We start from the raw sequence: 13,884 nt of genomic DNA, 5'->3' as shown, positions 1-13,884 counted from the left end.
TCTGGTTTCTTTGATCTGGTATTGCTTCTGGTTTCATTAATAATTTACTCTGGTCTTGGTCTAGTTTCTTTGATTATTTAATCTAGTCTTGGTCTAGTTTGATTATTTGATCTGGTCTTGGTCTAGTTTCTTTGATTATTTGATCTGGTCTTGGTCTGGTCTTGCTTCTGGTTTATTTGATTCTTTGATCTGGTCTTTGGTTTCTTTGATCCCTTGATTTGGTCTTGTTCTGGTTTCTTTGATCTGGTCTTCTGGTTTGTTTGATTATTTGATCTGGTCTTGGTCTGGTTTCTTTGTTCTGGTCTTGTTTATGTGGTTTCTGTGGTCTGATATAGTCTCTCTGGTTGGTTTTGCTGGTCAGATCTGGTCTGGTCTTGCAGATCTGGTGTAATTGGCCTGATCTGGTTTCTGGTCTTGCTCTTGTCTCTCTCTCTCTCAGGAGCGGCTCAGCATGTATGTTAGCGTGTTGTGGCGCATCACGGTGTGTGTGGGCGTGGGCGTCCTCGTGTGGGCGTGTCTTGGTTACAGAGACCCGCTGCAGCAGACGCTCTTGTTACTCGTTACTGTTTCTAGTTTTTTTATTTCATTTCAAAAGATGAAATAAAAAAACATCCATGCTAACAGTGTTAGCGTTGGGTAACAAATTAATTAATTTTCACGTCATTATCAAAAAAAATTAAGCTGAATAAGAAATTAGCATGTGGTTTTTGACCAGGTTTAGACCCATTAGGATCTAAACTTGTGTCTTAACCCGGGTCTAAATTTGGATCTGAACTTGAGTCTAAACTGGTTTGTGTGTGTGTGAGACTCACCTGTCCTGCAGGAGGCGCTCAGGTGCTTTGAGAACCTGGTGGCGCTAAAGCGAGAGGAGAAGGATGTAAGTTCAGCTGCATGTGGACATCTGGACCCAGGTCAGAGGTCAGTGTTTGTTTTGTTCCGGTGAAGCTCTTATTCTGAAAGTCCAGGACTTCCTGTCGACATCAGCTGCAGCCATGTGGAGCTCGATCACCCTCCCTCTCTCTCTCCCACATCTTCTCCTCTTTCTGTCCTTTACCCGTTCAAACTTCACTCGTCTTCTGTCCATGTCTGTCCGTCCGTCTGTCTTCACTCTGATCCTGGGACAGACACAGAAGCGATGACTCAGCTTCACCTCCCGAGTCGTCCTCCTCCTGCTAATGCTGCACTAGGGGGACAATGTTTGAGGACCCGTCCTCCGTCATCCCCCCATCCTGTCCACAAAGACACAGAGAGAGGCAGAGAGACGGTTGTCTCCGTCTCAGCAGTCCTAGTCTTTTGTGTGAATCTGAGCTCAGTCTGAGACCTTGACTCCTCCTCCAGAGTCCAGACATCTGATCCCAGTCTAGCGTCCCTCCTCCCCCTCTCACTTCTCATTCCGCATTTTTTCTGTTTTTTGGGGGATAAATGCTGAAGCAAAAATAAAAGCGAAGAAAGTTTTCAGTGATTTTAATTTGTCCTCATGTGAGACTCGTCCTTCTGTCAAACTTATGTTTGTCCTCACATGAAACTTTAGATTCATCCTGACACTGGACTCCTCACAGTGGACATTAGACCCAACAGTAGACTAATCCCAGAGTTTTGTCCTGACATTGGACAAGTCCCAGCATTAAACTTGTCCCCTTGAAGTTGGATTTGTCCTAATGTTGGACTCATCCTGACGTTAAAATTCTCGTCCTGACGATATTATGTTTACATGTGTGAGGTCAAAGGTCAGACATAACGTCACATGATGATGTTGTTTGTTTAAAACACAAACTTTATTGATATTAAAAACACTGCGTGAAACACTGTGACTCCGCCTCCAGGGCGTGGCTGCGTCAGTGCGTCTCCGAGCGTCGACTCCTCAGACTGTAGCGAGGCTGTGGTCAGGAAACACAGCAGAGGTCAGAGGTCACACATACACACCTAATGACATCACAACATGTGTGGACCAATCACATGATGAGGATCAATGATGTCATCTACCCGTTTGTCCTCCACCAGGACGCTGTACACCAGAGGAGAAGGGCGGGGCCTGTGGTGGTGCCGGCCTGGACTCACTGAGGCATCATGGGCTGTGAGTGGCAACAGGGCGGAGTCAGACATCTGTAAACCTGCAGTACACACGCACACACACGCCATGTGACACGTATGTGGTCATGTGACATCAGTGACATCATCACATGAACTGACCAGACTGAGACAGCTGAGACAGGTGTGTGCTGTCTGTGATCAGTGACATCACTGACTCCTCCTCCTGTCTCCTCCTCAGCTCCTCCGCTCTTCGTCGCTCTGACCCCTGGTGGACACGTCGCGTTGTAGCGAGGACAGAAGTGTCACTATCCTCAGCGCCCTTCACTGTCCTCCAAGTGTCAGTGAGACGCTCTGCAGAAGGACAGACGGACAGTCTCAGCTGCAGTCCCCCTCTGCTCCAGCAGAGGCAGTGGTGTGACTGACCTGCTCGCTGCAGCGCCTCCTGCAGGCCGTGCTGCGTCTGCGTGAGCTGTTGCTGCAGCATCTGCAGACTGTGCTGCAGCGGGTCTCTGTAACGAAGACACGCCAAGACCAGGACACACACGCCCAAACACGCCATGACGCGCCGCAACACGCTAACGTACACACTGAGCCGCTCCTGGGAGGGAGGGAGGAGAGAGAGAGATCAGGAGCCACAGAGCACAGAGAGAGAGAGAGAGTGATGTCATTGTGATGTCACTCACCATGTCACGATGCTCAGGTTGATCAGATGTGATGAACTGATGAATCTTTAACTCCAGGTAAAAATTTAAACACACACAAGAGGAGCAACCTACACACACACACACACACACACACACACACACACAGAGACAGAGAGAGAGAGAGAGAGAGAGAGAGACACACACAGAGGGAGAGACACACACACACACACACAGAAAGGGAGAGAGACAAATAATGAACAGATAATGATTGACAGCTCCACACGAACTGGTTTGAGGGCGGGGTTGCCTATATCTGGGGGTGGGGCTACATGTCACGGGTGACAATGGGGCGGTGTTACCTGCGCTGAAATGTAGGGAGTGGCGTTACCTGGAACTGGAGAGTAGGGGGTGTGGTTACCTGGCTCTGGATGAGCGCTGTGTGGCAGTGAGCAGGAAGGCGGCGCAGAGAGCAGCAGCGTTGTAGCAGCAGGAGCTAACACTGTGAGACTCCATCAACAGGAAACTGTGCAGGAAAGAAACTCTGTTAAAGAGCTCAGACAGCACCACCTGCTGCTCTCTGGAGGAAGAGCTGAGCTCAGAGAAGACTGTACGCAGACCTGAGAGAGAGACAGTCAGTGGTTAGTTTACCCTCAGTAGAGTCTCTCAGGTCGTTGGTGCGGTAGTTTAGCCTCAGTCAAGTCTCTCAGGTCGTTGGTATGGTAGTTTACCCTCAGTAGAGTCTCTCAGGTCGTTGGTATGGTAGTTTACCCTCAGTAGAGTCTCTCAGTGTGAGTCTCAGCTCTTCTCCATTGGTCAGGATCTCCTGTTGTGCCTGTAAGGCAGCACTCTGGGCCTCAATAAGCTCTTCAGCCATCTGCCTGGTGGACTGAAGCTGCTCAGCAACACCTGCTGAACTTTCTGTCAACCTGTTGACATAAACACACCACACACCTGTGACAGGTGTAGTTAACCTGTGATAGGTTTAGTTAACAGGTGTAGTTTACCGGTACATGGTGGTCTCAGCGCGGTTCTGCCAGGTCTCAGACTGCAGGAAGTGACAGATGGCGTGTGTGTGGGTGAAGAACTCTGTGTAAGTGTTGAAGGCCACAGCATCCATCACCCTTGTACACCTGCTGACCTCTGACCCCTCAGAGCATGATGGGAAATCCCTGCCAGAGCTGACAGAGAGGTCGCCAGAGAGTTTAAAGACTCAGCTTTATTTTCACTCCACATTTTCCTTTAACAACCTGTTTCAATTACATCATTATTTTCAACCTGCTTCACAGTCTTTGCTGGTTACCATGGTGATGCTACATCGCAGCAATGTGTGTGTTACCTGCTCAGGTGACAGTAAGTGAACCCCAGCGCTATCCTTCCCTGACTCTCTGACGTCATGTCCTTGCAGCGCGTGTCCAAGTGTTCCAGAGCTCGTGCCCAACATTCTCCGTATCTGCTGTGGGCAGTGAGGCTCTGCACGCGCTGCAGCTGCATCCTGCCGCGCTCTGAGTCCGTATCGGAACCGAAGCCGGTTCCGATACTGGCGGTGCGTCCGAGCAGCAGAAGCAGCAGCAGCATAGCGGCTGCACGAACTGCCATGTTTACCTGTGTGTGTGGTTCAGCCAATCACAGAGCCGCGTTTAAGTGGGTCAGAGGTCATGAAGGGGTCACAGTTGACTGATCAACTCTCACTTCCGCTTGTCTCCCACTTTACTTTGGGGTGTGTGCGCGCGTGGACGTGTTCCCACCTGTCGTTGTTTGAACTCACAGCCAGCAGGGGGCAGCAGCTTCCTGCTGTAGCGCCCTCTTTTCATTTTATGCTTATCAGGATATGACGTTGCCTCATGAAACCCACCCCAACAGCTGACATTAGTTTATTAATGAAGTGAATCTCAGATCAATAACTGATTATTCCTCATGTGATCTGAAAAATCTCATCTGATCAATAAACCTGATCACCTGCTCTCCTCTGGTGTGCATATGTGTGTGAGAGACAGAGACACTGAGACAAACACATCAGGGACACAAACGCTTTAGTTAGAAAGAAAAATAAGAAACAGTAAAAACTAGTAGCGTCTACAGCGACAGTGTATTATTGAGCAGAATATTCATCATCATCATCATCATCATCATCTTCATCATCGTCATCATCACTACGTCTAAAAACACAACATGGCTGCCGGCAAGACGCACACGATTATAGGCACTAAACTCTGGAACATGCAACATGGTGGCTGGTCACTGAGTCACTGAGTCATGGAGCGAGTCCGATCACAGGGGCAGCAGGCGGAGCCACACGTACGCAGAGGGCGGAGCCTCAGGTCTCCATGTGACATCATCAGGTGAGTGAAGGAGGCGTGTCTTAAAATTCATGACGAAAACAGGTCCATGAGTGTGGCCGCCACGTAAATCATGTATCCATTTGTTTACTGCTGTTTTTTTTTAATGAAACTAGCTTGACGTGTAATTCTCACAACAAACAAACTCGTCACTGCAGATTTACGATCTACGACGTAGCCGCGATCTTAACTATCCACAAGCTAACTTCCTGATCACATAGCCTGGTATATTTTCCTCCACGTGCCCACCATAGGGAGGTCACGTACCACTGGTGGTACACGTACAATAAGGACCATGGTTCTATATGATCTGAGTTGCGTAATGTTGCCTTGTGCCACAAACGGTGAGTCTGTTCACGTTGTTTGTGGACGTACTGCGACATCAGGAACATGACAAGACTTTTTCTGACGTCGAAACATCTGTCTTAAACGATGTGACCACGTTCTTCCATGTGTCTGCTGTGGTGAAAATGTCCACTAGAGGGAAGTGCATTTTTCCATCTGTTTCTTGAGTCAAGCGTTACAAGATTTACTGTAACAGTAGTTAGCTTGGCATTAGCCCTAGGAGAGGAGTCACGGGTTGTTTATACTCGTGTTACTATTGTAAGTTTATTGTAAGTAAACAATAAACAAGCTCTTTGTGAACACATCACAACATCATGTTGGCGTCACCATGACAACGGTTTCCCCACTGTTTTTTTTGCGGTGTCCCATGATGCATTTTTCCTCTAACCTCCTGTGTGTGATGATAAACCTGGGCGTGGTGAACTTCTGCGTACGTGTGTCTCCAGGTGAACGTCTGCAGGGTCTGAGTGACAGAAGATTCAGGTGCGAACTGTTCCAGACGTTAAACCAAGAGATAAAGTGAAAAGTCGTTTAAAACAATAAACGAGGATTCTGTTCCGACATTAAAAAACTTCCTCTGGAAACAGAAAAGACTTAAAATCGATTGAAGACCCTGTACGAAGAATCTCTGCGCTGGAAGAACAGACTCCTCATAAACAAACAAAACAAACGTCGGTTTCAGTGTCGAACCAACAGTTTGACAAATATTTACGTTAATAAAAGGTAAAGACTCATTTGTGCTGCGTTTACGTTCAAAAAGAGAAACATATGTTGCCATTTTTATCCCAGCCACTAGGGCAGTGATTCTTACACACTGGATTGGGGCCTCAAATGGGTCACATGGGGATTTTTTGTTAAGATGAATGTGCATATGTTTTTAATCATTTACATTCACTTTGAAATGTGTCTTTGGGTCACGATAGTTTGCCATCTTTAAAAAGTGGGCCCACATACAGAAGATTTAGGAAACACCGCACTAGGGGGCAGCAGCGAGACAAGTGTTTCTCACAACAAAAATGGTGATGAAGGCTGAAAGAAAAAGGCTCTGGGAGTTTTTTTACAAACTCACAAAATCTGTCCTCAAATAGTTCCTGGTATGTTGTGGTCATCCAGCTTCAACGCCGAGCACAAATGAGCCTTTACAGTTCAGAGAGAGGTCATGAATGTGATAGCCCTCTGAAGGACTACCTGTTGGGGGCAGTCTGTCTAGAGGTGGACGAAAAGATCATTTTTTTGTTTATTGAGGGAAAACAATCAAGAAAAAGAAAAGGTGAGATATTTCCGAAACCAGTTTAAGGTGCGAACCGCTGCCCCACATCACCTCTGAGGCTTTCAGTCAAGGACTGGTTTCAGTAAGGAACTGGTTTCAGTAAGGGACCGTCAGTCAACAGGAGGACATTTATAGTCAGTTATTAGCAGGACTTTAAATAAGGGACCGTCAGTCAATAATATCACTTTAAAGCTGTATAACAAAGACAAAACAATAAACTATCAAAATACGAAATAAAAAACAGATCAGGTTATATTTTCCGGAAGCAACATTTCGTTCAGAGTAATGTGTTGTTAAGCGTTGGTTTTTAGTTTTAATACTAACCCCCCCCCTCCCCCACGGAGACTAGCGGGACACAACAGCTGCCTTTTGATTATATACACAAACACACTTTTTTGTCTTTTTTCCTGTCTTTCTTTGTTTTGTTTTTTTCTAGAAAAAGACATGATCTCTCCTCCGTCTGACAGAGTCGGTTCTCTATTTCAGAACTTTACAGAGTCTCCAGACAGAATCATACGGAGCAGACGCTGCAACAGTTCTGACCAGCTCTGTCCGATCTGAAAACAGTGTAAAACCTCCGGGAACAGCCCGTTCACGCTCCTTTCACACTGTCCACCTGTCTACGTATCGGTCAGCCAGTTCATGGTCCGACCAATCAGCTGACTCTCTCGCTGACAGCAGTCCGCGACTCCACGGTCTCCTCTCGGCTAGGGCGCGGGACTGTGGACTGGGGGACGATATCTCTGAGCTCCCTGCCCTCGCCTGCAGCCTCTGGCTCCGCCCGAAGCCTGGCCCGACCATCTGACCCTGGGACAACACTGACCCCGGCCCCCACCACTGTGGGAGGTCCAGAGGGTCCAGAGTTGGGAGGTCTGGAGGTGCTGTTTGACTCTCCGTTGTCTGGTGCCATGTCCACATCACCTCTTCCCTCCACCCGGACGTCTTCCACGCTGACTTCTCGAATTGGCGGCAGACCTCGACCTGGCCGTGCAGTGCTCAAGTCTTGAGGTTGTTCACCCTGGTTCTGTTGAACAGAGATCGGGTTGGTCCTAGTTAAGCTGGAAGGAGGCCGGTGGGATGCAAGGTGCTGCATGTGAGGTCTACTGAGCTGAGGATGGGGCTGGGGTTGAATCTGCTGAAAGTGAGGTTGTGCTTGGGACTGCGACAGGGGTTGGTTTGGCCTTGACTGTCTGGGTTGTGGTCTGTACTGACTTTGGAGTTGGTCATGTGAAAGGTACCTTGTCTGTAGTTGAGACTGAACTTGATGTCTGTACTGGGATTGAGGTTGAGTGTGGGTGGGAGTTCTGGACTGGGGTTGAGCTTGGTTGGGAGTTCTGGACTGGGGTTGAGGTTGAGCTTGGTGGGGGTTCTGGACTGGGGTTGAAGTTGAGTATGGGTAGGAGTTCTGGACTGGAGTTGAGGTTGAGTTTGAGTGGAAGTCCTTGACTGGGGTTGAGTTTGAGCTGGGGTTCTGGACTGAGGTTGAATTTGGGCTGGGGTCCTGCACTGGGGTTGAGTGTGGGTAGGGTTTCTCGACTGGGGTTGAGTTTGACCCAGGTTTCTGGACTGGGATTGAGCCTGAAGTTGTAGTGAAGTTCTGGACTGGGATTGAGGTTGAGTGTGGGCCATGGTTCTGAACTGAGATGGAGATTGTGTTGGGGTAGGGGTTCTGGACTGGGATGGAGGTTGGGTTTGGGCTAGGGTTCTAGATTGTGATACAGACTGAATATGGGTGGGGGTTCTAGACTGGGATGGAGGTTGAGTTTGGATGGGGGTTCTGGACTGCATGCAGGTTGGGTTTGGGTAGGGGTTCTGGATTGGGATGACACTGAGTTTGGGTAGGGGTTCTGGACTGGGATGGAGATTGAGTTTGGGTGGGGTCCTGGATTGGGATGGAGATTGAATTTGGGTGGGGTTCCTGGACTGGGATGGAGATTGAGTTTGTGTGGGGGTCCTGGACTGGGGTGAATGTTGTGTGTAGGTGGGGGTCCTGGACTGAGGTTGAGTTTGGGCAGGGGTTCTGGACTGGGATTGAGTCTGGGGTTGAACTGAGGTACTGGACTGGGGTTGGAGTTGAGACTGCAGTGCGTGTTGGGGCTGAACTTGAGACTGTTGTCTGATTTGGCTCTGGGGTTGAGACGGGTTCCTGGGCAGGGTTTCAGGTTGGGGAGCTCTGGGGGGTTGGCTCTGTGGATGTTGATGCCTTGTGTGTGGTGGATGAACATGGAGAGTGGACTGGGAAGGGTGAGAGTGAGGTGGGGCATGCTGACCCTGAAGCTGGGTTTGGTGCTGGGCTGAGGAGCTGACAGGGTGTGACTGGGCCTTTTGTGATGGTGCCTGGGTATGAAGGGGTGCAGGGTATGAAGGCTGGATTTGGGGCTGGGGGGTTTGTTGGGTATGAGGTTTGATTTGGTGCTGTGGTTGAGGGGAAGGATGCCGAGGTTCAGGCAAAGACTGAAGCACAGCTTTGGACTGTGGTCTGGAAGGGGCTTGCTGGATGTGCTGTGGCTGTTGGGTGGGGAATGGCGGCAAAGCCTGGGTCTCAGTTTCAGGCCTGGACTGGCTGGAGGGTGCTGGGGGTCCAGGGGCTGAGGAAGAAGGGGGAGGAGGGGGCTGATCCACTGTGGAGGAAGATGACTGTTGGTGGCGATGATGATGGTGGTGGTGGGGGTGATGGTGGTGGTGTTTGTGAGGAGATCGGTCCTTCCTTTTGTGGCTTTTAGATGGGCTAATGCTAGTGCTACTGCTGCTACTAATGCTACTCCTTCCTCCTCTTACTCCTCCCTCTCCTCCTTTATCACCTACATCTTCACCCACCTCCCCCTCCTGGCTTCCTCCTTCTGCTGTTGTTTTCTCCCGGTGCTTCCTCCCTTTATGGGCCTTGTGTCTGTGTGACTGGCTTTCACCTGAAGCAGTGGGCTGGCTCTGGCTTTGACTCTGGCTCTGCTCAGAGGAAGTGGGCTGAGATTCTGAGGTTTGAGTTCCCTCTCTGGTCCCACCCACCCCCTCTACAGTGTCCCTCTTTTCAGTGTCTGTTGTCGTAGCCACTGGAGTTTGAACACTCTCCCTCTCCTCCAATGTCTCTCTTGTTTTGCGTTTTTTGATTGGCAGAGCCGTTTCCTGGACAGCAGGTTTGGTGGAAGACTCCTTGGCTGCTCTGCGTTTGGCCTCAGCAGCCAAGATGGCTGCTGCAGCGTAGCTCCCAGCTGTGGGGCTAGTGGAGGTCGATGCGGGTGACATGGATGCCGCGGCAGCTGTCGATGCTGCTGAAGCTGAGGCAGGTTTCCTGCCCCGTTTCTTTGGGGCGCTCTGTGGTGGGGGCTGCGGTTCCTGTTCCAATTTTCTCTTTCTCCCGGGACGAGACTTAGGCACCAGGGAAGGAGACGCCACCTGGAGGAGAGTTACAACATTAGCATTCAACAATCACAATAAAATGCAATAAATGTAAATTATGCTGAAGAATTAAAAGCTAAAGAGCTGCATGGCTGAGAATTGCTCGCATTTTACGACCTCTTACAGACCAGTCATACCTTTGAGGCAATAGAGGTGGTGCCGGTGGATGACTCTGCCTTGCTGAAGGGCATCTTGACCAGCAGTTTGCCCGGGGTTTTTTCAACCACACGCTTCATGGCCACGCCCTCTGTAGCTTGTCGCATCTTTCCGCTACCTGCACAGAAGATAAATCCACATAAAAACATGAGGGAAACCAGGAACAAGTTCTGCTCACTGTCCAATTAACTTGACCCCAATTGACCCGAGTACCTTTGGGCCGCCCACGGCCTCGCCCCGGCGGTTTCACCACCTTTGTTTTTATGGGGGGACGTTTCTCGCGGCGGGAGGGGCTTCCACGCCCAGTGACAGTAAAATCAAAATCATTTGGATCAGTCGTCGTGTCACCAACCTTCTGGAAAAAGGCGATAAGTTCCACCTTGGAGCGAAAGGCTTTTCCTTCCGAACTAAATAGACACAGAAACAAACAAGATGTAACAAGATGAAACTATCACTGTCTGCTCATGGAGTGCAGCATCAACAGGGGGCGGGATTTACTTGATCAGGTAGACGTCAAATTTCCCAGCCGAGCGTCCCGACTTCCTCTGTTTGAGTTTGCGAGTCCAGCCTTCGGGCAGCGTTGGGTCGTCCCACAGAGGTCCACGGTCCCGGATGATCGAGCGCCGCTGCCTGGGAGAACCTGCAGACTCACTGCCAGCTGCAGATTCTGACCCTGCTGCTGAGGCCGGGTCTGAGGGGCCCGCTCCTGGATCCACCCCCTGCAGGAAGTGGGACACGTAACGGCAATGACCGGTGTTACGGCACATTAACTACGAAAACTACGCAAACATTTCACATCATGAGGTCACATACACATTCAATGTGAAGTTGTAGTTAATATCACGTCAGGGCAATGTAACTCATGTAAATCCCACAACGCAAAATTTGTGTTGTTTGCTTTAGAGCGTTTTCGCAAAGCCAAAATTATTTTTCACGCTGAATTTCTTGCACGACTGTAGTCACTGGATCACTTGTGTTCTCACATTACTTGGTTTTACTAGAAAACACAACCAGTGACTGATCGTCTGTGGCCAAGGCTAAGCTAACTATACTACAGGTATCCATCTTCCATCTAATCCATCTTCTTCACTCACTTTCTGCCCCACCCCCTCCCTCTTCCCCCTCATCCTCCATTTGATGATATGTCAGGATTTTGTGAGAATCTCATGGTTTCACAACATCCTGTCACATGATTAAAGATCAGGAAGTGTGTGATGTCACTGTACTTGACTTTACCTGGCTCTGTGGCTCCGCCCCCGTCCGTGGCTGCAGCCCAGCTGTCGAGGGCGTGGCTGATGATGTTGTCTCAGCCCCCCGGTCAGCATGGCGACGCTCTTTGCGAGTCTTCTTGGTCTTAGTGTGAGAGCGGTCTCTGGTGGAGAGCTGGGGTTCAACAGGTCGCTCCTCACCTTCATCCCCCTCCTCCCTGTGGATGACATTATACCTGTTCACGTGACAGCACTCATGACACATGATAAGATCATGTGACTTGATCATGTGGACACGCTTTTCACCACTTCATATACTTCACTGTAAAAAGTCATCACACAGACATGGGTTATTCACCACTTCATACATCATGCTGTAAAGGCTAACACTAGTTATTCACCACTTCATAAACATTGCTGTAAAAAGTACATTCAACACAAAGACGCAGGTTTTCACCACTTCATTAACACTGCTTTAAAAAGTAACGCTACTTATTCACCATTTCATTTATATCATTGTAAAAAGTAACGCTCAACACGCAGACACAGGTCATACGTGATCATTTTATTCAAAGTTTATGAACATACGTGGTTTCTGTAAAAGAGCCACGACACACAAACATAGTTAAAGATGTCGTAAAATAAACTCTGAACTGTTAAACTAGAACACGATCTGTCGGAAATAACAGTTGTGTAAATAAAAAGAAATATCAGGTTTTTCGGAGTGCAGGTTGTAGCAGGGTCTGACAAAGAAGCCGGTATGGAACTGGACTGGATTCAGAAAATATGCGGAGAATTTTCTGTTCACACATGATGAGACTGTAACGTGTGTGTAAATGTGTGTACAGTACGTATGTATGTTTATGTGTGTGTTTGTTGGGGGGCGTATGCCATCGAGTGTGTGAGTGTAATGACTCTGTGTGTGTGCGGGGTTAACTCGGGTTAACTGATCCGCCTCTCTCTCTCGCGCACATGAAAACATTGTGTGTTTGCTAACCAGCTAGCTTCAGCGTTAACTCGCTGCCTGTGTGACGGCGGCGGGTGGACACTCCGCTGGTGACCGGGACTGTGATGTTTGTGTCGGACACGGTCGCTCTGACTTTGTGGACAGTTGTGTGAAAGTCAGCGCGGCCTGGCGGGGCTCGGAGAGCGGGCTAAGCTAAAGCTAAGCTCCGGCTACAACAGCCCGAGTACACACTTAGCTCTAAGTTGGTGACGTATTCCAGCTAACCCCGCTCCGCCGCGACAGGCCGCGGAGAAAACCAACGCTCTTTAACTGGAATAAAACGCACGACAGAAAAAGGTGTGCGGTAGGAGGCGGCGGCGGAAGCGGCGCGTTAGCGGAGGATAAATGTAAAGATCTCACTTACAGTCTCTCCTGTCCGCTCTCCACGGCGGCCATTTTTATTTAAATAAATAATTTTATATTAAAAAAAAGCCACCAAACATCTCTGCTCCCTCTGCTGCACCCCGCCCCCTCCGACTCCATTTCCAACCGCCGTCACTCTCCAAATACCGCGATATCTGCGCCCACAAGAGGTCAGCGCTGTCATTACAGCGCAGGGGCGGCGTAATCCCGCGAGATGTGACGGTCCCGACGCTGTCAGGCGGAGGCGTTCAGGACCGACTCGGAAATCACAGAGTATTCGTGTGTCGGAGAAAGTGAAAGAAGGAAAATAACTCGGTGTTTGGTGAAATACAAGCACGTGATTGCAGACTAAAGAGGACATCACATTTTTACATTTTAAATAAGGTCAAAATAAAGGTTCACATTTTATAACACACAGTGATCAGAGTGTTTAAACATATGATAAATCACAAACAAACACATTCTCAGAGTAAACACTGACTGGAAAATGACTTCATCATCACAAATATATCGTAAAAAATTAATTTACCCAACAAATCTCTTTCCTGAAACGATAAAACACAACTGTAATTTTATTTTATGAATGTATTCAGGTTATTTCATTTTTATGTTTTTATGTTTGTATTTTATGTTTTATGTTTTTGAGGAAAGGACACAGAAAAACCAATTGCTTTCTTTTATTAAAATGTTAAATACGATTATTGCATACTACACTAAATCATGTTATTTCTTCTTCTTGGTTTTTAATGGCGGCTGGCCACCAACATTATGGGGCATTACCACCACCTACTGAGCTGGTCTAAATATACATATAAACATATTCACACACACATACATACTAACTTATATCTACTATATATATATATATACATATATACATGTATATAAGCACATACACATCAGAATCAGAATCAGAATCAGAAGAGCTTTATTGCCAAGTACGATTTGCACATACAAGGAATTTGTTCTGGTGTCATTGGCGCATAACAAGCATACAAAATTTTCTAAAGTGAACAGTGAACACATATATACATACATACACATACACACATATTATATATTATAATCACACAGCACCTTACCTCCAGAGCTTTTAATTTTTAATTTTAGATTTTTAAGTTTAAACTGTTGC

General features: G+C 48.2%; 2 protein-coding genes across 3 annotated transcripts; both read right to left on the bottom strand.

Annotated features, from left to right (window-relative positions):
• Positions 1-2,881: 2,881 nt before the first annotated feature.
• LOC122777184 lies at positions 2,882-4,468 on the bottom strand. Of its 2 annotated transcripts, none has more exons than XM_044038237.1 (4): positions 4,012-4,468; positions 3,680-3,853; positions 3,444-3,601; positions 2,882-3,292 (listed from the first exon to the last, which is right to left on the bottom strand). In XM_044038237.1, the coding sequence occupies exons 1-4, from the start codon at positions 4,269-4,271 to the stop codon at positions 3,090-3,092; spliced, it is 795 nt and encodes a 264-aa protein (XP_043894172.1). In that variant the 5' UTR covers positions 4,272-4,468; the 3' UTR covers positions 2,882-3,089. The 2 variants fall into 2 exon arrangements, with proteins under 2 accessions (XP_043894172.1, XP_043894173.1); XM_044038238.1 differs by having other exon boundaries at positions 3,130-3,198; positions 4,012-4,467.
• A 220-nt stretch (positions 4,469-4,688) lies between these two features.
• On the bottom strand, positions 4,689-12,862 carry mecp2 (methyl CpG binding protein 2). The gene is given in 7 exon segments (XM_044038239.1): positions 4,689-7,683; positions 7,686-10,016; positions 10,157-10,293; positions 10,389-10,582; positions 10,674-10,894; positions 11,412-11,601; positions 12,754-12,862. Coding segments are annotated over 7 exon segments (3,507 nt in total). The 5' UTR covers positions 12,786-12,862; the 3' UTR covers positions 4,689-7,281.
• Positions 12,863-13,884: the final 1,022 nt, after the last annotated feature.

Source organism: Solea senegalensis, linkage group LG11 (assembly GCF_019176455.1).
Source record: "Solea senegalensis isolate Sse05_10M linkage group LG11, IFAPA_SoseM_1, whole genome shotgun sequence".
In the NCBI taxonomy this organism is placed as follows: domain Eukaryota; kingdom Metazoa; phylum Chordata; class Actinopteri; order Pleuronectiformes; family Soleidae; genus Solea; species Solea senegalensis.
The sequence above is the reverse complement of the archived record's forward strand: the minus strand, read 5'-3'. Positions and strand labels throughout refer to the sequence as shown.

Excerpts from the sequence above, each read along its gene's own strand:
- LOC122777184 (XM_044038237.1), bottom strand. The coding sequence starts at position 4,271 with ATGGCAGTTCGTGCAGCCGCTATGCTGCTGCTGCTTCTGCTGCTCGGA. Across the intron at positions 3,602-3,679 it reads GCTGAGACCACCATGTACCG|GTTGACAGAAAGTTCAGCAG; the intron begins GTAAACTACACC and ends TTATGTCAACAG. Across the intron at positions 3,293-3,443 it reads ACTGAGAGACTCTACTGAGG|GTCTGCGTACAGTCTTCTCT; the intron begins GTAAACTACCAT and ends TCTCTCTCTCAG.